This window comes from Microcaecilia unicolor, chromosome 1 (genome assembly GCF_901765095.1).
Source record: "Microcaecilia unicolor chromosome 1, aMicUni1.1, whole genome shotgun sequence".
Taxonomy (NCBI): Eukaryota; Metazoa; Chordata; class Amphibia; order Gymnophiona; family Siphonopidae; genus Microcaecilia; species Microcaecilia unicolor.
This window is the reverse complement of record NC_044031.1, coordinates 569344894-569367329: the sequence shown is the minus strand read 5'-3', so window position 1 is coordinate 569367329 and position 22436 is coordinate 569344894. Positions and strand designations below refer to the sequence as shown.

Genomic DNA, 22436 nt, shown 5'->3' with positions numbered 1-22436 from the left:
GCTGCTTATATAAGAACGAAAGTGTTGCCATACTGGGACACAATGAAGGTCCATCAAGCCCAGTATCCTCTCTCCAACAGTGGCCAATCCAGGTCACAAATACCTGGCAAGATCCCAAAATAATAGGATACATTTTATGGTGTATATCCTAGAAATAAGCAGTGGATTTTCCCCAAGACCATGTTAATAATGACCTATGGACTTTTCTGTTAGAAAGTTATCCAAACCTTTTTTTAAACCCCACTAAGCTAACTACTTTTACATCATTATCTGCCAACGAATTCCAGAGTTTAATTACACATTGTGTGAAGAAATATTTTCTTCACTGTCTTGAGCTCTTCAATGCCTCTTTAGAGTCTGGAGTGGTCCCCGAGAACTGGAGAAGGGTGGATGTGGTTCCTCTGCACAAGAGCATTAGTAAGGAAGAGGTTGGGAATTGCAGACCTGTCAGTCTGACCTCGGTGGTGAGTAAACTAATGGAAATGCTTCTAAAGCGAAGGATCATGAGATTTCTCGAATCAAATGGTCTGCAGGACCTGAGGCAGCATGGGATCACTAGAGGCAGGTTGTGTCAGACAAATCTGATTGATTTCTTTGACTGGGTGATCAAACAGACGTGGGAGGGGTGCTAGATGTGATGTTCTTGGATTTTAGCAAAACATTTGACAGGGTTCTGCACAGGCGACTGATAAGTAAACTGTCTTTTCCCATTTAACCACTTTTTAACCCAATCAGTCACTTTAGGTCACATACCAAGGGTACTCAGAGGGTAGTGGTAAATGGAGCTTGCTCTGTGGAAAGAGATGTTTATTAGTGGTGTGCCGCAGGGATGGGTCCTCAGGCTGGCCCTTTTTAACATATTTGTGAGTGATATTGCAGAAGGGCTGTCTGGTAAGGTTTGTTTCTTTGCAGATGATACCAAACTCTGTAATAGGGTGGACACTCCAGAGGGTGTGAATGGCATGAGTAAGGATCTAGCAAAGCTTGAAAATTGGTCTGAACATTGGCAACTAAGATTTAATGCTAAGAAATGTAGGGTCATGCACTTGAGTTACAATAATCCAAGGGAACAGTACAGTATAGGGAGTGAAGTGCTTCTGTGTACGGAAGAAGAGCTGGACTTGGAGGTGATTGTGTCCAAAGACCTTAAGGTGGCCAAGCAGGTAGAAAAGGCAAGGGACAAAGCCAGAAGGATGCTTGGGTGCATAAGGAGAGGGATGACCAGCAGGAAAAAAATAGAGGTGATAGTACCCTTGTATAGGTCTCCGGTGAGGCCCCATTTGTAGTACTGCATGCAACTCTGGAGACTGCAACTATGGAAGGAAATAAACAGGATGGAATCAGTCCAGAGTGCTGCTACCAAATTGGTAATCGGTCTCTGTCGTAAAACATATGGGGACAGGTTCATGGACCTCAACATATATATGCTAGGAGAGAGGGGATATGATGGAGACGTTTAAATACCTCAGTGGCATTAATGCACAGGAGATGAGCCCAAATGAATGACAACTCTGGAATGAGAGGGCATAGGATGAAGTTAAGAGGAAATAGGCTTAGGAAGAATCTAAAAAAAATGCTGTTCCATGGAAAGGGTGGTGGATGTGTGGAATGGCCTCCCAGTGGAGGTCGTGGAGATGAGGACTGTCAGAATTTAAGGAAGTGTAGGACAGGCACATGAGATCCCCTCAGGAAAAGGAGGAGCTAGTGTTTATTGAGGAAGGGCAGGCTGGATGGGCCTTTATGTGCCATCATGATTCTATGTTTCTGTGTTTTAAAATTACTACTTTGTAGCTTCATTGTGTGCCCCCCCCCCCCCCCACTCCTAGTATTTTTGGAAAGAGTAAACAAGCGATTCACTTCTGCCCGTTCCACTCCACTCATTATTTTATAGACCTCTATCATATCTCCCCTCAGCCATCTTTTCTCCAAGCTGAAGAGCCATAGCCGCTTTAGGCTTTCTTCATAGGGAAGTTTTCCCACCCCCTTTATCATTTTTGGCGCCCTTCTCTGTACCTTTTCTAATTCCACTATATCTTTTTTTTTTTAGATGCGGTGACCAGAATTGCACACAGTACTTGACGTGCGGTTTCACCATAGAGCGATATAAAGGCATTATAACATCATTTTTGTTTTCTATTCCTTTCCTAATAATACTTAACATTCTATTTGCTCTCTTAGCTGCCGCTACACACTGAGCAGAGGGTTTCAATGTACCATCAATGATGACACCTAGATCCTTTTCCTGATCGGTGACTCCTAATAGGGAACCTTGCATTACATAGCTATAGTTTGGGTTCCTCTTTCCGACATGCATCACTTTGCACTTGCTAACATTAAACATCATCTGCCATTTGGATGCCCAGTCTCCTTGTCTCGTAAGGTCCTCTTGCGATTTAACAACTTTGAATAACTTTATGTCAGCAGATTTAATTACCTCACTAGTTATTCCCATCTCTATGTCATTTATAAATATGTTTTAAAAAAACCAGCAGTCCTAGTACAGACCCTTGCGGGACCCCACTATCTACCCTTCTCCATTGGGAATACTGACCATTTAGCCCTACTCTCTGTTTTCTATCTTTTAACCTGTTTTTAATCCATGATAGAACACTACCTCCTATCCCATGACTTTCCAATTTCCTCAGGAGTCTTTCATGAGGTTCTTTGTCAAATGCCTTTTGAAAATCCAGATACACAATATTGACCGGCTCACCTTTATCCACACGTTTGATCACCCCTTCAAAAAAATGTAGTAGATTGGTGAGGCAAGATTTCCCTTCACTAAATCCATGTTGGCTTTGTACTTCTAATCCATGCTTTTGAATATGCTCCGTAATTTTGTTTTGTATAATAGCCGCTTCCATTTTGCCCAGCACTGACATCGGGCTCACCAGTCTATAATTTCTGGGATCACCTCTAGATCCATCTTTTAAAATTAGTGTTACGTTGACCTCCCTACAATCTTCCGTTACCATGCTTGATTTTAAAGATAAATTACATTACTAACAATAGTTCCGCAAGTTCCTTTTTCAATTCTGTCCGTACTCTGGGATGTATATCATCCTGTCTAGGCAATTTGCTACTCTTCAATTTGTCAGATTGCCCCATTACATCTTCCAGGTTTATAGAGATTTGATTGTTTCCCTGACTCATCTGCATTGAATACCATTTCTGGCACCGGTATTTCTCCCACATCAAGTTTTTACTATGTGTTTTTGCCTCCAACACAATCTTCTTTTCAAGGTCTCTCTTTGCCTTCCTTATCAGGGCCTTGCTTTTGATTTGCCATTCCTCATACTGTTTCCTAGTATTTTCATTCGGATCCTTTTTTCCATTTTCTGAAGGATTTTTCTTTTTTTAATCTCTAATAGCTTCCTTCACCTCACTTTTTAACCATGTCGGCTGTCATTTGGCCTTTCTTCCACTTTTTTTAATACATGGAATCAGTGGCGTTCCGTGCTTGGCTGACACCCGGGGCGGATTGCCGCTGCGCGCACCCCCCCTCGGGTGCCGTGCAACACAGCGCCCCCCCAGCGTGGAACGCCCCCCCCCCCCGGTGTGGACCCTAACCCCCCCCCCCCCCGGCGCAGCGCCTCTCACTCCCCCCGACAGTCCCCACCTGCCTACCAGCTGAGCTCCGGCCAGCACCTCCAATCTGCAGCGCTGCTGACTTTAAATGAAGAAAACCGTCTCGTCATTGGCCCTTCACTCACTGAGTCCTGCCCTCGAGGAAATAGGAAGTTATATCAGAGGGCGGGACTCAGTAGTGAAGGGCCAACGACGAGACGGTTTTCTTCATTTAAAGTCAGCAGCGCTGCAGATTGGAGGTACTGGCCGGAGCTCAGCTGGTAGGCAGGTGGGGACTGTCGAGGGGAGTGAGAGGCGCTGCGCCGGGAGGGGGGTGTGGATGGAGCACCCCACCCCCACCCGTTGACACCCGGGGCGGACCGCCCCCACCGCCCCGCCTTTGCTACGCCACTGCATGGAATACATCTGGCTTGGGCTTCCGTAATGGTATTTTTCAATAGCATCCACGCCTGATGTAAGTTCATTTTATCCTAGTCTCTTTTTTGAAAGTTAAATGCTAAATTATTGGATTTCCTATGTGTACTTCAGAGCTTATATCATATCTGATCATGTTATGATCACTGTTATCAAGCAGCCCCAGCACCATTACTTCCTGCACCAAATCATGTGTTCCACTAAGGACTAGGTCTAGAATTCTTTCTCCTCTTCTTGGCTCCTTAACCAGCTGCTCCATAAAGCAGTCATTGATTTCATGAAGGAATTTTACCTCCTTAGCATACCCTGATGTTACATTTATCCAGTCAGTGTTGGGATAATTGAAATCACCCATTATTGTGTTTCCCAGTTTGTTAGCCTCCCAAATTTCTGATAACATTTCTACATCCATCTGTTCATCCTGGCCAGATGGACTGTAGAAACTCCTATCACTATCCTTTTCCTCTTTACGCATGGAATTTCAATCCATAGGAATTCTAAGATATGTTTTGTGTCTGTTTGTCCTGATTTAGATTGTAAACTCTTTTGAGCAGGGACTGTCTTTCTTCATGTTCAATTGTAAAGCGCTGCGGTCAACTGGTAGCGCTATAGAAGTGATTTGTAGTAGTAGTAGTATGTTTTGTGTCCTGCAACATTTTTAGTCTATTTGATTCAAGGCCCTCCTTAAAATATAATGCTACACCTCCACCAATTCAATCCACCCTATCACTGCGATATAATTTGTATCCTGGTATGACGGTGTCCCACTGGTTCCTTCCACCAGGTCTCAGAGATGCCTATTTTATCTATTTTTTCATTTAGTGCAATATATTCTAACTCTCCCATCTTATTTCTTAGACTTCTGGCATTTGCATATAGACATTTCAAACTCTGTTTGTTGTTCCTATTTGCATCTTGCTCAGCAGTTGACAGTGATAATTTGCAATCTTGAAAATCTGTCTGCTTTTTATTTAAAGACACCTGGTCTACTATGGTCTCTTTCCATCTCTCTATCAGGTTGCCCTAACTTCCCTGTTTTGCTGTTATCTTTGAAGGATACCTTGTTCCGAACCATCCACTTTTGAGCAACTGTTGGCCTTCCCCCAGTTTCTAGTTTAAAATCTGCTCTTTCTCCTTTTTAAATGTGGATGCCAGTAGCCTGGTTCCACCCTGGTTAAGATGGAGCCCATCTTTTGGCACTATGCTCGCCCTTCCCCATAATGTTGCCCAGTTCCTAACAAATCTAAAACCCTCCTCCCTGCATCATCGCCTCATCCTTGCATTGAAACTCCAGAGCTCTGCCTGGCTCTTAGATCCTGCATATGGATCGTGAAGCACTTCTAAAAATGCTACCCTAGAGGTTCTGGATTTGAGCTTTAAATCACCTAAAGAATTTTAAAAAAAAAATCAACATACAGTAAGATACAGTTCCTAAATCAGATGCTAGACTGACATCCATGTCTGATTGTAATGTGGGTGTGAAAAATAAGATTGCAGTGCCATGATGTGGCCTGTTGTATTAATCATTTGATTTTTAAATTAATTCAGAGGCCCCAATAATAGAGTATCATTCATGTACTGAACTTTTCTGCATGCACTGATACAAATGTAGGTTTGTGGGCAAAATTGTCTTATTGCAAATTGAGCTTTGGTTTCTAAGCTGCTTATGTTGTTTTCTTGAGACATAATATAGTTCTTTCTTCTAAATTGCTTTCTAGCTATTGGATAGCTGCTGCTGCTTCAGTTCATGTGCAGCTTTTAAAAAGGGCTAAGGGTAGCTAAAGCAAATCAAGATAAGTTAACCTTACTTTTTAGTAACTCACAGTAGTTTCTTTGAACGTGTCAGCGTCATTTTTGGGGCTAGTTGAAAGAAAATCCCAATGCCATATTACATGATAATCTTTGTAAGTTTCCAAGCTAGAAGATCTGTGCTTTGCTTCTACTTGTTAGGCTAGATAGCCAGCGCCTTACTAGATCTGCATTTCTCATGTCTTGTTTTCTGGATTTTGCAGGCTCTGGCTATCAGTTTCATCTCCAGTAGTATCTGATGCCATTGTGCCAGTTATATATTGAATCTGTTTGGCTGTCACTACATTTCATTATTTGTCATATTTATAAATAACTCATTTATTATGTTTATGCTAGACAGTCTCTGCTCAGCAGATTTGATCAGCATATAAATCTTTCAGATGTTTGGTTTGGTCTTTAGGCATAACACAGTTACAATATAGCTGGAAGACCTTATAGTGCTAAAGAAGCACCAGAGGGTGGTGAGCACAGTTAGACTACCTAAGGCAGGGCCAAAGGGTGTTTCTGTTATCATCTACTTTGTTACTCAGTTATTATTTTACAAGAAATAGTAAGCTTTGACCCAACCCAGCTGGTGGTGTGGTCATTGTCCAAGAATGGCACCTAGAGGCCAGACTCAAGACCCCTTATTATAGGGGTTTGGAAAAAAAAACCCTAATGCATGACCCATAGTTGAAAGATCTAGCTACAAGAACCAGACAAAGTATGCAGAGAAGGTAATAAAAATAAAGAAATATCCCCAAATAACTTCAAATGAAAGCTTCTTTATCCTGCTAGAGATACTGAACTCTTCCAGTGGCATCACCAATATAACGGCTGGTGCAAACTAGAACCTTTCGGTATTTCTTTACCTCCAGCAAATAGGTAAGTTGAACTGGTGCAAAAGGTTTCCTTTGTACAAGCCTGATTACTTGCTGTGCATTCCACAACCCGCATTATCTGAGGTTGAGTTCTTTGTCCAACATAGCTCTTGGAATTTAGGCCACAGTTCTTACCCTTGTTGAGCCTGGATGAGTTTGTCCATCTGCAGCCCTGAGCCTTAGCCCATTGTCTTACACTGAGGCTTCCTGACCAGGGGAGGGGGAACGCATTGAGGTCCCTCCAATACACTTTTGCAATTAAAAAAAAAATGTGTTCACAATCGGCTATTCAGCTTCTTATTCTTCCATTCCATTAGGTGCTATTAGGGAATAAAGCTGTAAAAAAAAAAAAAAAAAGAGCATTGAGAGCAGCACTTGTGTGGCTATCTAGCAGAGGCAGGCATAGGTTCGCCTCTGGTGCAATAATCAGCGGAATTCAGGGCTGAAGGTGGATGCTTATTGCTGCCTGCAGTAGCTATAATGCCTAGTAGGTATTGATGTGGTGGTTGCATGTGCTGTTGACTGAGCAATTTTGCTAGCTCCTATTCCCCTGTCTGTGATGTTCCTGGATGAATGGGAGACACGGAAGGATATACTGCGGGGTTTGAAAATCTTGGATATGCTCTACCCATTGCTATGTGGAGCTAGTCAGGTTATACTATCTCCTTAAGGTTGATGCCCTGTCACAGCTCTGGTCTAGACGACAACAATTCCAGTCAAATGGGGCTTAATATTGAAGGATACCTATGACAGGAATGTGGAGCAACTCTTAAAGCAGACCTTTGCCTCCTCATCAATCAGGATATAGGCCTCAGTGTGTGGGGGCTACGTGGCTCACAGCATCTTGCACTGGGCTCAGCAGTTGCCAGAGCTCCCAGAAATGGCACACTTAGGTGTGGCTTTTCTAGTAGATGTGCCATATGACCTTGCCTGCATCTTCTCTTGGTCATTGGCATTGGTGCTAGTGGCTTGTAGTTTCCTGTGGCTGTGGCATTAGGCAGCTCTATAAGGGCTAATGTGTTCGATGAAGACTTGGAAAAATTAAAGAATGCGGGGAGGCCAGACCTCAGTGGCTTCTAGAGGATTTCCTACATACAGCGTCTTTCCTCACAGATAGTAGGTCTCATTTAAAGGATGGGGACAGTCCTTTGACAGGGTGGTCGAGCATCCAAGTGTCTTCCAAGATCCAGAAGAGGTTGCCCTTTCAGAGGGCTCAGAGGGTTAGGGATTCCAGAGCCTTGTCTTGCTCTGCATCTGTCAAGGGCTCCCAATGTCAAGCTGTCAAGGACTCCCTGCTGCTGTAACCACCTCTGAGGAGCCTCCATTGCCTCAGGTATAAAGTTGGTATCTCATTTACTGAACGCATGCTAATATAATTTACACAAATCATCATTTATTGCCCAATGATGGCAGGTTAGGAAGAAGACGCTTCTCATTGGAGGTCCTGCTACCTCGCTGCAAATTCTGTTGCAAATATCACTTTCTTCAGACTTAGAATCCTTTGCTAAAACGTTTTGCAGGATATAAATAAATATAAGAGGCAAGAAAAACTGTGAGAGTGACCCAGACGCCCCTGGAAACAAGTAGTACATCGAGTCAACAAATCATGCTGGAATGTTTTCCGGGCTAAGATGGCGGGCCCAGTGGCTCCACGCTGACTTCCTCGCTTAGTCCAAGGAGCACTTCAAGTACAAAATTGGGGGCCTCTCCATCAGCTTCGACAGAAGCTCACTCAGCTGTGTGGAATTTAGGTTACTGATTTTCCTGAACCAGTCTTACAATGTTCATTAAATGTTTTAACAATATGTCTGTCCAATGGAGTTCTTCAGGGTTCTGTAACTTTGCCTATAGTTTTAAAAATTTGTTTGTCACTACTGATCTAGATTGTGGAGAAATTCAGATTTGTAAGCCTTTTGGTACCTGTAACTTGCACTGAGCTACCACTGAAAAGTTACGAGCTAAATCCAAATCCCTGTAAACTATATTCGTCACAGCCATATTTTCCACCTCATCAATTTCTGCCTTGAATTATTTCAAGTACTTTTTCTGCCTACATAAATGGGCTTAAAAGTCTTAGGTGAGTTTGTTATATTGTAAGGGGGTGGTGTTTTGTTTAGCTTTATTTTTAAAGCAGTTCATTAGGAAGAGGCAACATCCCTCTGCAATTCAAGGTAGGTTAGATTGGCACATCAAAGGGAGAGTGGTTCATCATTTATAAAGGGAAGGGAAGAAGTCAGATACATCAGTCAGAATGCTACAGATCTCTTTTAAAAAAAATAATAATAATTCTACTACTGAAAGACCTCGCAGTGAAAACAGAAGCTAAGCCGTAATCATGAAAAAACTAGAGAATCGTAGAAAAATCTGTTTTACTCTTTAAGATCATGTCATATACCCCTTTTAACTGATTACAAAACCACAAATCATAATTAGAACTGGACTTAAAATATTTAAATGGCAAAAGTTTTGCTCTTGTGCAGCCTGACAATGAAACAGATTCAATTTATACATATATAAGTCGCTTGATTCTTATCAGAATTATTATTCTAGACTTCCAGTTCATCCCTTATTTGGCCTACGTCAGAACCCACATTCAGTACTAAACCTTCATCTCCAGTGCCGTACTCAAAAAGTAATTGATAGCAGTCTAGAAAAGAAAACTGATTGCAATAGTAACTGTATTGAAAGCTTAGAGAGAAAAGATTCCCAACTGACAGTCGTAAAGCTTTCAAGTTATTTTTGTTTAAAGGCAAAGACCATTCTCTGTAGGGATGTGCATTTGTTTGAAATGACATGGGATATGTCAGTTTGCCATGTTTCATACTGTTAAGCTGAAATGGGGGGAGAGGGAAACCATGAAGAGTGCACACTTTCTGACATTACTCCCAAAACAACAACAACAAAAAATACTAAACAAAAATTCCCATAGACAACACGGGAAACAAAACAAAATGAAAATTTAGGGGCTGCACACCTTTAATGTTCTTTAATACTATCACCTTCACATGACTCATCCATTACCTTCTAGAACTCTAAGGACTAAATTTCATACCCATTCTGTTCTTATAGGGGAAAACTTCACTACATTGGTATCTGTTGTACATCCACTGCCTCGGGTACAAACTTAGGCCCTCATGATCAAAAGCAAACTCTGGCGCTAGAGGCTGTTAACGCCATACTAGCGCCAGAGTTTGCAGCCGACCCATGATCAGAGCCCTCGAGCACCTGAAACAGCGCACTCGAGGGCTCTCAGCGCAAGTAGCATGCAAATGCATGCTAAACAGGGTTTCTAGCGCAATTAGCTTGAAAATGCATGCTAATTGGCGCTTAACGCATTCATCCCCAATGATCAGCGACCAGCGCGCCAAAGATTGGGTCGCTGGCCGCAGCAAAATCAACGCCAGCTCCGAGCTGGCGTTAGATGTTGCGGATCATTGGGGAGGTATGGTGAGCCCTGTCCAGCATGCCGTTACATGCTGGCAGGCCCCCTTCCACCCCCCCCCCCAAGGCAAACGCGAACGGGGGCTGGAGGTCCGGTGGGTCTCCAGCCCCCGAAACCCCCAGAAATCGTTGCTCTATCGACTGGGGGGGGGGGGGTGCTGGAGGTCCGGTGGACCTCCAGCCCACCCCAAATCCTCCCCCCAGCGTTCTCCTTAAATTCCCTGGTGGTCCGTGGTGTGGTGACACCCCCCCCGGCCCCCTCCCGGCCCCCCTACCTTGTGTTGGAGGAGGGACGCAGCCTGCCTGCCTCCCTCCCTCCTCTTCCTGTCAGTCGAAGTCCAAAATGGCGGCACCCAGCACCGCCCACTGCATCCTGGGATGCACTGGGCGGGGCTACAGACCATGTAAGGGTCAAACAAGTGCGGGAGGATTGTGCTGAGCGCATGCTCGGGCGCAATTCTCCCGCACTTCAACATGATAATCAAAGATAAAAGCGCTGCTTAGATTAGCATGCATTATCTTTGATCATCGATGCAGAAAAGCCTTGCACTGTCCAGGCGCTATTTTTAGGGCGCTGTTTGGAACAGCGCGGGGCTTTTAATCATGAGGGCCTTAGATTGTGAGCCCTCCTGGGACAGAGAAATATCCAGAGTACCTGAATGTAACTCACCTTGAGCTACTACTGAAAAAGGTGTGACCAAAATATAAATAAATAAATAAATGTAATTCTGAGGTACATAATTTTTAACCTCTTATACCTGTTTGATACTGAGTTGACTCTGACCTTGGTTTGGATTTTTGTAGTTAATTTTGCTGCTGTTTTTTTTAAATCCTTTATAATCATTTAGGAGCCCTTTTACAAAGGTGTGGGAGGGCTAATGCATAGGTAGCGTGTGCCAAGTAGGCACTACTGCCGGGCTAGCGTGTACGCCTGGCAGTAATTCTGAGTTTGGTGTGTTCCGAATCCCGCAGTAGAAAATAATTCTTTTTTTTTTCTACTGCGGGGGGTGTGGGGGTATTCCTGGTGGTAAACGGCAGTTGATGTGCGCTGCACAGTTACCGCATAGGTAGCGCGTGAGCCCTTAACGTTAGGTCAGTGGGTGGCAGTAAGGGTTCAGACCATAAATAGGCATCTGCTAGTTTTAATTTTGCCGCATGGCCATTTCCCGGCCCATTAAAAAATGTTTTTTTCCAGACACAGTAAAGAAATGGCTCAGTGCGCATCCAAAACACATGCCCACACTACCACAGGCCACGTTTTACCGCACCTTTGCAAAAGGACCCCTAGTTTTTGTAATAACCTAAGCATCCACTGAGGTTTTCACTTAGTATCAGTTGTACCTTTCTGCTCTGCAGACTGGTCTGTATGCACACAGATGTTAGTTAACTTGATAGAGAGATGCTTTTTGATAAACTTGCAAAAGGTATTTCATACCATAAAGTATTGCCCAGCACAACTGAATTAAGCAATCAGTGGGATTGAAATTTAGACAAATGCAAATCATTCATAAATCTGTCTTCTCACAGGAAAGAACAGGGAGCACATATTAATGACAAATCTATTTTATTGTATCATTGAAAGCGGTGCAACCTGCTGAACTAATAAAAATTATGCTACTGGTTTCAAAGGGCAATTGTCAGTCTGTCTTTGTGCTTACTAAAAACATTTCCCCAATCTTGTTAAATTATTACACTCCTTCTTGATTTTTATGGCTTTGCAGCTCACCAGCCTTCATTTCTTTATGTTTCATTCATTTCCTTTTTATTGGTGATTAATGGAGAATGTCGAATGTTAGAATGTGCATCAGCAAATGCAAGATCATAATTAGTGTTGCTGTTGAGGACCTCTGATAGCACTTGCATCTGGATGGAAAAATGACCCTATAGGGAACTGGCTGCTCACCAGATCTTTTTAGTGATACATTGTGCAACACCTGATGAAGCTAATACCCTTTCCATGCCAAGAAAATGCTCCAGTGTTGAAACCAAAATTGTCTGAGGAAAGCTTTCCATTTGAAATCTATCCGAGTACAATTATAACCATTGTATTATTTTGGCAGCGTTAGCTAGACTGCAGTACACATTGAAGTTAAATAAATTGCCTAAATTTGATCAAACCCTGAAATTTGCAATCTACTTTGCTGTTAATTTTTAGTTTTTAATGAAATTAGTTTCCGCTCCCTGATTATCCCTTCCCTTATCTTCAGTTAGGCTTTGTGAAGGAAATTTCTCCATTGCTGGAAGATGAGTTGAGGGTTTTTGCTTTGTTTGAACAGCAAGAGAATGCAGTTTCCTGCTGTGTGCCATTTGTAATGACTGGCAGTACAGCCTGACTCTTGTTTAAATGGGAAGCTTTATGAAATAATTTTCTCATAAAAAGAATGACGGTCAACGCACATAAATGTGTCTGCATCTTTTGGATTATTGATGAATGTGTGATTTAGCCTGCTAAAATCAGCTCATATGAGAAAGCTGAGCTCTTTGCTTCAAAGAAGGAAAATAAAATGACAGAAATAATAAGACATTGGTTTGAACTATGGAAGGTATGAGGGGTTAATTCTATAAAGAAGACGTTACCATTTACATGGCAAAGTGTGTAAATAACTAGAATACCAGCATGTGTGCACAGTGCTCTATTCTTTAAACATGTGCATCTTCCATAGTATAGATTTTACTAGTGGGCAGACATCTGTGGTGTCTGGGCAGAGCTCACACTTATGCACAAGACAGTCGGTTACTCACTTATCTCTGGCATCTAAGCATGAACATTTACACCAGCGCTGTGGCTGGCATAAGAGCTCGCGCCTAACCCCATATGTAACATACATAGTAACATAGTAGATGACGGCAGAAAAAGACCTGCATGGTCCATCTAGTCTGCCCACGATAAACTCATATGTGTATACCTTACCTTGATTTGTACCTGTCTTTTTCAGGGCACAGACCGTATATGTCTGTGCAGCAGTATTTCCCGCCTCCCAACCACCAGTCCCGCCTCCCATCACCGGCTCTGGCACAGACCCTGTATAAGTCTGCCCTCCCCCATCCTAGCCTCTCAACCACCAACCCCTCTTCCCCCCGCCACCCAATTTCAGCTAAGCTTCTGTGGATCCATTCCTCTTTGTGCCTGTCCCACGCATGCTTGAATTCCGTTACTGTTTTCATCTCCACCACCTCCCGCGGGAGGGCATTCCAAACGTTCACCACCCTTTCCGTGAAGAAATACTTATATGCTCGTATATACCTGGTTATGCAGTAATTTGTAAAGGAAAGTAGGTTCCAATTTGACACTCCTTTATATAATTTTCCCCTTAGGAGCTTATTCTATAAAGGTTATGCTCCTAAATGTATGCTGCGAAAAGTTATTTTCTTAATTTATTAGCATAATTTATGCTCCTAAATTACAAGCATACTCTGTGCTCCAAAATAGATTATAAGAGCATAACATTTATAGAATAAGGCTCTTAGTATGCAAATTGTAGCTAAATGGACTATAGGGCTACACCTTGTAATGTGTGTGAATTGCAGAGTAAATCAAAGCAGATTTCAGCCAGAGGTCTGCTTAAAAAAAATTTTGAAATAAAGTTTCTTACCAAATGCTACAATTGAAATCAGTGTCATATTGTCCCACATTCAGTGATCTTACTTAATTATAATTTACTAATTTGTTTGCTACTATGTATATCGTATCTGAATTTTGTTTTCATTTGAAAGTCAATTTTAAAATAATAAAACCCAGAATTTTAAAGTGGGAAAAATTCTGTTTATAAGCACACATTTCAAAAGTTCAAAAAGCTAAAGCTGTTACTGTGGAAAAAGGCCTTGGGTGTTTTCTGCACCTCATCCATCACTGTAGGATTAATTATAATAAAAATAAGCGGTGCCTCGGAATCGCAGTTGAATCTGACCTCCTTATGGGCAGGATGGTTTTATACTGTCGTTGCTGTCGGTGGAAAGATAAAAATGTCTGTTTTGATTAGTCCTCCCTTCACAGATCATGTGACTCACCCTTGACCTGCTTTGTCTCTCTGCTGTTTCAGAGGCGTAGAGGCTCCGGTGTTTTCTGTGCCAATTGCCTGACCACAAAGACCTCTCTCTGGCGAAAGAATGCAAATGGTGGATATGTATGCAATGCATGTGGCCTATACCAGAAGCTTCATTCGGTAAGAAGTGTCTATTAAAGTGTTTGTGAGTGGGGAGGAGATTTCAACTGCATTGGAACTAGTCAGTTATATTAAGGTCTGATTCTGCAGTTAACGTTCTCATAGTGTGGTTCATGAGAATTTTATGTGGTCAGCTGTGAGGTACAGTGGGTAAGCATTTCAAAAATTGCCAATGAGGCATTTACTTAATCAGGAAGGTGGTTTATTTTTCAGAATTTAACTAACTTCTGTGTATGTGTCATACCAAGGATGAAGGAATCCTGAAAGCCTTGTTTTTGGTAAGAAGCAGATAGTCATATGGAACATCTAAAAGAATGTTAAAATTCAGATATATTTTAATGTTCCTTATTAATATTCATCCTTCAAGAAATTTTCTTGAGCAATTCCTCCTCCTCATCCTCCTCCTCCACATTAGTATGCATTTGGAGGATAATTTTATAATGGGGCACATAATTTAAGAGGGCAAGTAGGTGCTTATTTAGGTGCAATTGTATAAAGACCTCTAGTTACTGATCAGGGCAATTCTGTAATCTTGTTGCTGGCATTTTTCACCCATTGTGTACATAAATGTCTAGAATACTAACACTTAACACAGGTATGTGTGCAGTTACCTGTCCACATGCCATTCTGCAAATACCTGCTTAACATACATAGCGCTTATTTGCAAGAAGGGTGTGTGCATGGGTGGAGCGTTGGACAGGGCTCCCACTTAATGTGTGTAACTTACAAAATACTATAAGTTATATGTGTCCCTGCTGCTCTATGACTGGCATAACTGCAAGCTCCTAAATGTGAGGTGTACCAATACCATGTTAGGCTAATATTTTATAACAGAATCTGAGCGCCCAGAATATGTTAATTTTCTCCGTTGGACTTGTCTTAAGAGAGCTGGTTTCTCAACTTATATATATGCTGATGATATCATAGTATTGGTTCCGGTCCAAAGAACTTTTGAGGAAATGAAAAAGCTTATTAGTGCAGAAATGCAGTGATTTCATGACTGGGACACAACACTGACTAAAATTGAATGATGATTAAACAAAGTTTTTGTTAGTAAGTAGAATGTAGAAATGTAGTTCCATTTTATGATTCTTCTTTCACTATAAACGATTCAACACATACTTTTCTCATCTTTAGTCAGGATTCTAGGAGTAATGATTGATCGGTCATTATCTCTAGATGGGAAAGCAATTGAATTTAACAGGTAAACTGGGGACAAACCATTAAATATTTTAAGCAAAAAAAGGCAAGCTTGAAATAAATTCGAGCTTGCACTGGAAGCCAGTGTAAAGACATCAAGGCCGGAGTTACTCTCAAACTTTTTCATATGAAAAATAAGCTTAGCAGTCATATTTTGAAGAATCTGGAGCTTGGTGCATAATTTATTTATTTATTTGGTTCACTTGTATCCCACATTTTCCCAGCTTGTGCGGGCTCAATGTGGCTAACAAAGTTACAAGAAAATTGCATAATACAGCAGGTTTTAATAGTTATATAAAAAATTAACAAATACAGTAACGTAAGCTGCTAATTAAGAGAATTTAACTGTAATGGTAGAATATAAACTATTCCAGTAATCTAAATGAGTTAATATCGGTGCTTGAACCAAGACACAAAAATTTCTCTTATCAAAGTAAGGACGTACATTGTGCAAATGTTTCAGTTTAAAGAGCACTGTCTCGACAATATAATTAACAAGTATCTATCCAGAGGAGTGCAGTTTTGTCCTTATTTAGTTTAAATCCATGAATGGAACTAAATTATTCAGTAGTGGAAATACAGGACATGATATTAGACAACATAGTAGAATGAGTATCAGCCATAGAGATCAATACCAGCATGTCACAGTATATGAATAAAACTTAGCTTTCAGAGATGAGAAACCTAAATCAAAGCATGTCATATAGATGTTAAATAAAATAAGAGATAAAGGCGAGCCCTGTAGGGACCCCATAAGGCGGGATCCAACTCTCTGAAAGGGCTTTCTTCATCTTTACAGTATAACATCTATTAGATAAAAATTCTAAAAGCCAAGACAGGACTTTATCTGAGATCCCTAATGAACTTAATTTAAAAAGAAGAATCTCATGGTCTACTGTGTCAAAAGCAGTAATCATATCAAATTGTAATAAGAACTGAACTGAAAACCAAAGATGCCAAACTTTGGATGCAATGCAATACCAAAAAAAGATTTTATTTATTTGAAATTATTTACCACTTCCCAAAACAGCAATCAAATGCATTCCCTCCTGTACTGTGCAAAATGTGACCATCTCAGGGGAAAAGGTGACCAGAAGAAAAAAATTTAGGTTTTATGAACTGTGTTAAAGCAAACAATTTGTAATACAACAGTACAAACCCCATCCTTTTATGTGAGAAAATGTAAAAAGTTATAGAAGCTCAAGTATGTAACTTTTTCAGACTGCTTATGGATCAATGACATGAAAAAATAGACCATTCTCAAATTTTGGATCTACTACTTTGGTCACCTTTTCCTAGGGATGGTCACAAATGCATACAGCCTAGTTCCAAGAGATGACGACAGAGAAAATTATATTTTGTTAAAAATGAGCAGAAAAAAATTCTGGGGAAAATTGGAGAAACAGAAGTAGTAGCTGAGGGGAGATATGATAGAGAGATATAAACAGTGGTGTGCTGGTAAATTTTTAACAACAGGCTCTCTCCGGTCCACCTCGGTGCCCCCCCGTCCACCACTGCCCCCCCCCCCCCCCCCGTCCACCTCTGCGCCCCCCCCCCATCCACCTCTGCGCCCCCCCCAAAAAAAAAATTGCAGAGCTGGCTATAGCCATGGGTGGGGGGCAATGCAGGAAAAAAAATTAAATGATCCCAGGTTCCAATCTAATTCATGTTTAATGTGGGATAAAATGCCATAAATAACTAAATACATAAATAAGTAAATAAATATAAACTTTTAATATTGAGGACCTGATTCTCAAAGTGAACATATTCCAAATGCTATAATGAAAATAAAATGATTTTTTTTCTACCTTTGTTGTCTGGTGACTGTTTTTCTGATCATGCTGGCCCAGTATCCGATTTTGCTGCTATCTGTCCTCGTAACTCCGTTTCCAGGGCTTCATTTCCATTTATTTCTTTCCTCCTTTCTTCTTCATTTCTGGTCCTCAGCTTCTGCCTATTTTCTTCATCCATGTGCAGTTTTTCTCCTCTCTTCCTTCTCCCTCATCTCATCTCCTTCCTCACTCTTCTCTCCCCTCCATCAATGTCCAGCATTTCTTCTCTCTCCCCTCCTCTCCCCTGCATGCACCCAGATGTCCAGCAGTGACCCTTCTCTCCCCTGCATGCACCCATGTCCAGCAGTGACCCTCCTCTCCCCTGCCCTGCATGCACCCATGTCCAGCAGTGTACCCTCCTCTTCCCTGCCCTGCATGCACCCATGTCCAGCAGTGTACCCTCCTCTCCCCTGCCCTGCATGCACCCAGATGTCCAGCAGTGACCCTTCTCTCCCCTGCATGCACCCATGTCCAGCAGTGACCCTCCTTTCCCCTGCCCTGCATGCACCCATACCCAGCGACCCTACTCTGCCCTTCCCTGCATGCACCCAGATGTCCAGCAGTGACCCTCCTCTCCCCTGCCCTGCATGCACCCATGTCCAGCAGTGACCCTCCTTTCCCCTGCCCTGCATGCACCCATGTCCAGCAGTGTACCCTCCTCTCCCCTGCCCTGCATGCACCCATACCCAGCGACCCCTCCACCCATGCCCAGCAGCGACTCCCTGTTCCCCCCTGCCACCCCCTCCCAAGTTGTATCGCGAATTCTTCTCCTCCCTCCCGATCCGGTCCCTCACCGCCCGCTTGTTTTTTGAATTCTTCAGGGCAGGTAGTCTTGCCTGCCTGCTTCCAGCGCTGACTGTCCTCCCTTGCCGATTCGCGCTTCAAAATGGCCGTCGAGACTGCAGCTGAAGTCTCGCGAGGCCGCCTCTGGAAGTCTCGGTGGCCATTTTTAAAGCGCGAATCGGCAAGGGAGGACAGTCAGCGCTGGAAGCGGGCAGGCAAGACTGCCTGCCCCGAAGAATTCAAAAAAACAAGCGGGCGGTGAGGCGGATCCGGAGGGAGGGAGGAGAGCCAGAGCCGGCTTGCTATTTTCAACAACTGGGTCGCAAGCCGGAAGAAAATTTAACAACTGGCTCTTGCGAGCCGGCTCCAGCACACCACTGGATATATAAAATGTGGAGTGGAACAAGTAGACGTGAATCACGTGTTTACTCTTTCCAAAATTACCAGGACTAGGGGGCACACAATGAATCTACAAAGTGGTAAATTTAAAACAAATCAGAGAAAATATTTCTTCACGCAATGTGTAATTAAACTCTGGAATTTGTTGCCAGAGAATGTGGTAAAAGCATTTAGCTTAGTGGGGTTTAAAAAAGGTTTGTATAACTTCCTAAAAGATAAGTTCTTAAGCCATTATTAAGATTGACTTGGGGAAAATCCACTGCTTATTTCTAGGATAAGCAGCATAAAATGTACTGTTTTGGGACTTGCCAGGTACTTGTAACCTGGATTCTTCGAGGACAAGCAGGCTTCTATATTCTCACAAGTGGGTGACGCCAATCTGCGTTGCAAGGTCCGTCTTTTGCCATAGTTAAAAAAAGAGAGCTTTGTGGAGCACAAGCCGCACTCACTGCACATGTGTGAGTGCCTTCCTGCCCGTCGTGCGAATGTGGTCTTGGTTCTCTTTTTTCCGCATGAGGAGATGGTGTGTTTTTTTTTTTTTGTATGGGGGGGGAGGTTTGTACTCTCCTCACTCGCCCGATCTTTTTGAAAGCTGTTAGTGTCTTTCAGTATTCTTTCTGCTTCTCTTGTGGCTCTTTTTCTTGAGCCTTACAAACCTGTCCTTTATTTTTTTTTCTTTAGCTTTATTTTGCCAGGTTTTAATTTTCTTTAAGTTTTTCTTTAATTTCCATCATCTTCGGGCCGTTTTGAGGCCTTGACTTCGGTTAGGTCTTTTACTTTCTTTTTCTCCGTGCCTTTTTCAGGCACCATCGACAAAGTTTTTCCATCCATGTCCACGACGATTCCCAGTATTGTGTACCCCTTGCAATTGGACTATTCCAGGAGAAGACACCCATTCTTGGTGTCTGCAGTGTCTTCGGCCTGACCATGGCCCTACAGGTTTCCCAAGAGGTTCCACGAGAGAGAATCTTTGAGCCAAGTCCAGTTCCTCAACATCGGAGGCATCAGCATCAACATAGAGCACAGCACCAAAATCAGGAGTGTCGGTAAGCATGGCTTCTTCTAGACTTTGGACCCTGGGACCAGTGAGGTGTTGAATGGGATGCCACCTGTCTTGAGGCCTCCTGCTATGCATCGGCACCAAGGAGCCTTGCTGACATGCTTCAGACCCGACCCCGAGGTAATGTTGATGTCATCCTCGTCGGTACTGAGGAGCCTTGGGGACATGCTTCAGGTGAAGGCCAAGAAGTATCGTCATTGATCACCTTTGACACATGGTGCCAGGAGCTCTGGGGCGTCAAAGGATTCGACACCCGAGAAGCGTTGGCACCAGGAGGATCGCTCTCCCTTCATACAGGAGGTGCCGATGGACCTGTCTCCACACAGCCGAGATCCTGCTGCTGCATCAACCCCAGCGGTTCTGCAACTTACACCTCTACTGGCACCACAGCTTTTCCCGGTGTCTGCCCTCGATGAGCACATCCAGGCGTTGCTTCCAGAGCTGCTGGATGGCCTCATGCAGTGGTGTGCATTGGTGTCGCAGGTGCTTGCATCTGCCATATCTCCTGTTGTGGCCACTGGCCCTAAGCCTGTGGTGCAGCCTCCGACGCTGGCTTCTTGCCACCCAAACCAGTACCTCCTTGATGTCAGTGGAGAAAGTTTTGCCGGTGTCGAGATGGGAGCTGATTTCTCTACGCCGCTCTCAAGGGCACAGTTCCTCGGCATCGAGACAGGTTTTGTCCCAGTGATCCCTTTAGTGAGATACTGTCCAACACAGAAGAGCAGCACTCATGGGATTCAGAGGAGGATCCCTGATTCTTCTTCTCAGATGAATCTTATGGGATCCCCTGTGAACCCTCCCCTCCATCTGAAAGGAGACTGTCTCCACCACAAAGCCTTTCATTTTCATCTTTTGTTTAGGAAATGGCTGATATCATTCCATTTTTTGGGGCAGTGGAGGATGAGCTCAGAGCCAAGATGCTCCGTTCTCCACGAGGTACTCAAGAAAATCCTTGTCAGGAGCTGAGAGTCCCCTTTTTCGATCCCTGTCGTTCCCAAGAAACTTGACACCCAGTATCGGCTCCACAGTGAACAATGATGGTGGAATCCACTCTCAAAAGAGCCAGGACAATTAGAGACTATGCCTCGGTGCCCACAGGCAGAGAAGCTAGAACCCTGGATTCTTTTCGGAGGAAGATGTTCCAGGCTTCAATGGTCCTCTCCCGGCTCTTCTCCCTTACACAATCCTACCAGCTCTACATGAGTGTCTACTTGCGAAACTGTGCGACAGCTGTCAGATTTGGCTCCCTGGGGAGCAGGCCGAGCCTTTTCGCCAGTTGGTCAAGCAGCAGAAGGCATGTTGAAAGTTCTTGGCCTGCAGCACTTACGACACTTTTGATGTGGCATCCAGGATCTCTGCTGAAAGTATAGCAATGTGCAGACTCTCATGGCTGGGTGCTTCTGACTTGGAACACTCTGTTCAGCAGCGATTGGTGGATGCTCCTTACCAGGAGCATAACTTTTTTGGGGAGAAGGTTGAGGAGGTCGTTGACCAAATCAAGAAGCATACTAATACAATTTTTTCTCTCTCTGACCGGGCGCCTTCTGCACCTTTCTCCTCAACTAAGAGGGTTTTTGGCAAGCCAAGGAGCGGTCTGTAGTACTATTCTAGCATGGGTGTACTCCTTCGACTCACCATCCTACTCAGTCTGTGTCCTCATTCACGTCAGCATGCGCCTAAAGCCCCTGCTGCTCCCCAGTCAAATCAAGGGACGAGTTGTTGTCTGGCCAGCAGAGCATAGCCACAGTTAAAGTTTCAATCCCAGATGACTTGCCTGTCGGGGGAGGCAAAAATGTTTTCACATAAGGTGGCCTCTTAACCTTCAACTGGTGGGTTCTTCAACTAGTTTGGATACGCCCTCAATTGACAACTCAAACCTCCAAATTGCCTGCCTAGATCTTATTTATTCAGTTCTCAGCACAGGGAGGTACTTGCTGAGGAACTCTCATCCCTTCTAAAGGCCCTTGTGGTTGAACCCATTCCACCAGGGGAAGAAGGACAGGGATTCTATTCCAGGTACTTCCTTGTGCAAAAGAAGTCAGGGGGGATGCATCCCATCCAAGACCTAAGGGCCTTGAACAAATTTTTAGTCTGAGAAAAGTTCAGAATGGTTTTCCTAGGCACTCTTCTCCCAATGATTCAGAGAAACACTTGGCTTTTCTCTCTGGACTTAAAGGATGCATTTACTCACATTACGATACTTCCAGCCCTCAGGAAGTATCTTTGATTTTGGCTGGAAACACAGCACTTTCAGTATCGCATGTTGCCTTTTGGCCTCACCATCAGCTCCCAAGGTCTTCACCTAGTGTCTAGCAGTAGTTGCAGCATCGCTACGAAGATGGGCTCCATGTGTTCCCATATCTTGATGATTGGCTGGTAAAGAACACCTCAGCACACTGTGCTCGGGAGTCCATATAGATGACTAGTCAGATGCTAGAGCTACTAGGGTTCGTTTAAACTAGCCTACATCCCATCTACACCTGTCCAGCGATTGGAGTTCATAAGAGCCCTGCTCGACACACAGTGGGTTCGAGCCTACCTCCTGCAGATGAGAGCAGACAATCTTGTCTCATTGGTGTCCAAGGTTTGTGTCTCTCAGCAGGTCACAGCTTGGCAGATGTTGAGATTGATGGGCCACATGGCTTCCACAGTGTACATTGCACCCATGACACGTCTTCACATGAGACCCTGGCTTCTCAGTAGTATCAAGCCACAGGGATTCTAGAAGATATCATTTAAGTGTCCCCAGAACTTGTATATTCTCTTCAGTGGTAGTCAATTCGATCCAATTTGACTCTGGGACTTCCATTCCAAATTCCTCAGCCACAAAAACGTGCTGATGACGGAAGCATCTCCCCTGGAATAGGGAGCTCATGTCAATCACGTT

The 22436-nt window shown here is 43.4% G+C and overlaps 1 protein-coding gene across 2 annotated transcripts in view; it reads left to right on the top strand.

Annotated features, from left to right (window-relative positions):
* Nucleotides 1-22436, top strand: part of TRPS1 (transcriptional repressor GATA binding 1) — a 593514-nt gene that overhangs the window by 552704 nt on the left and 18374 nt on the right. For both annotated transcript variants that reach the window (XM_030218248.1, XM_030218239.1), the window contains one exon: nt 14153-14275. In XM_030218248.1, coding sequence (XP_030074108.1) covers nt 14153-14275 — 123 coding nt within the window. The remainder of the gene's footprint in view (nt 1-14152; nt 14276-22436) is intronic.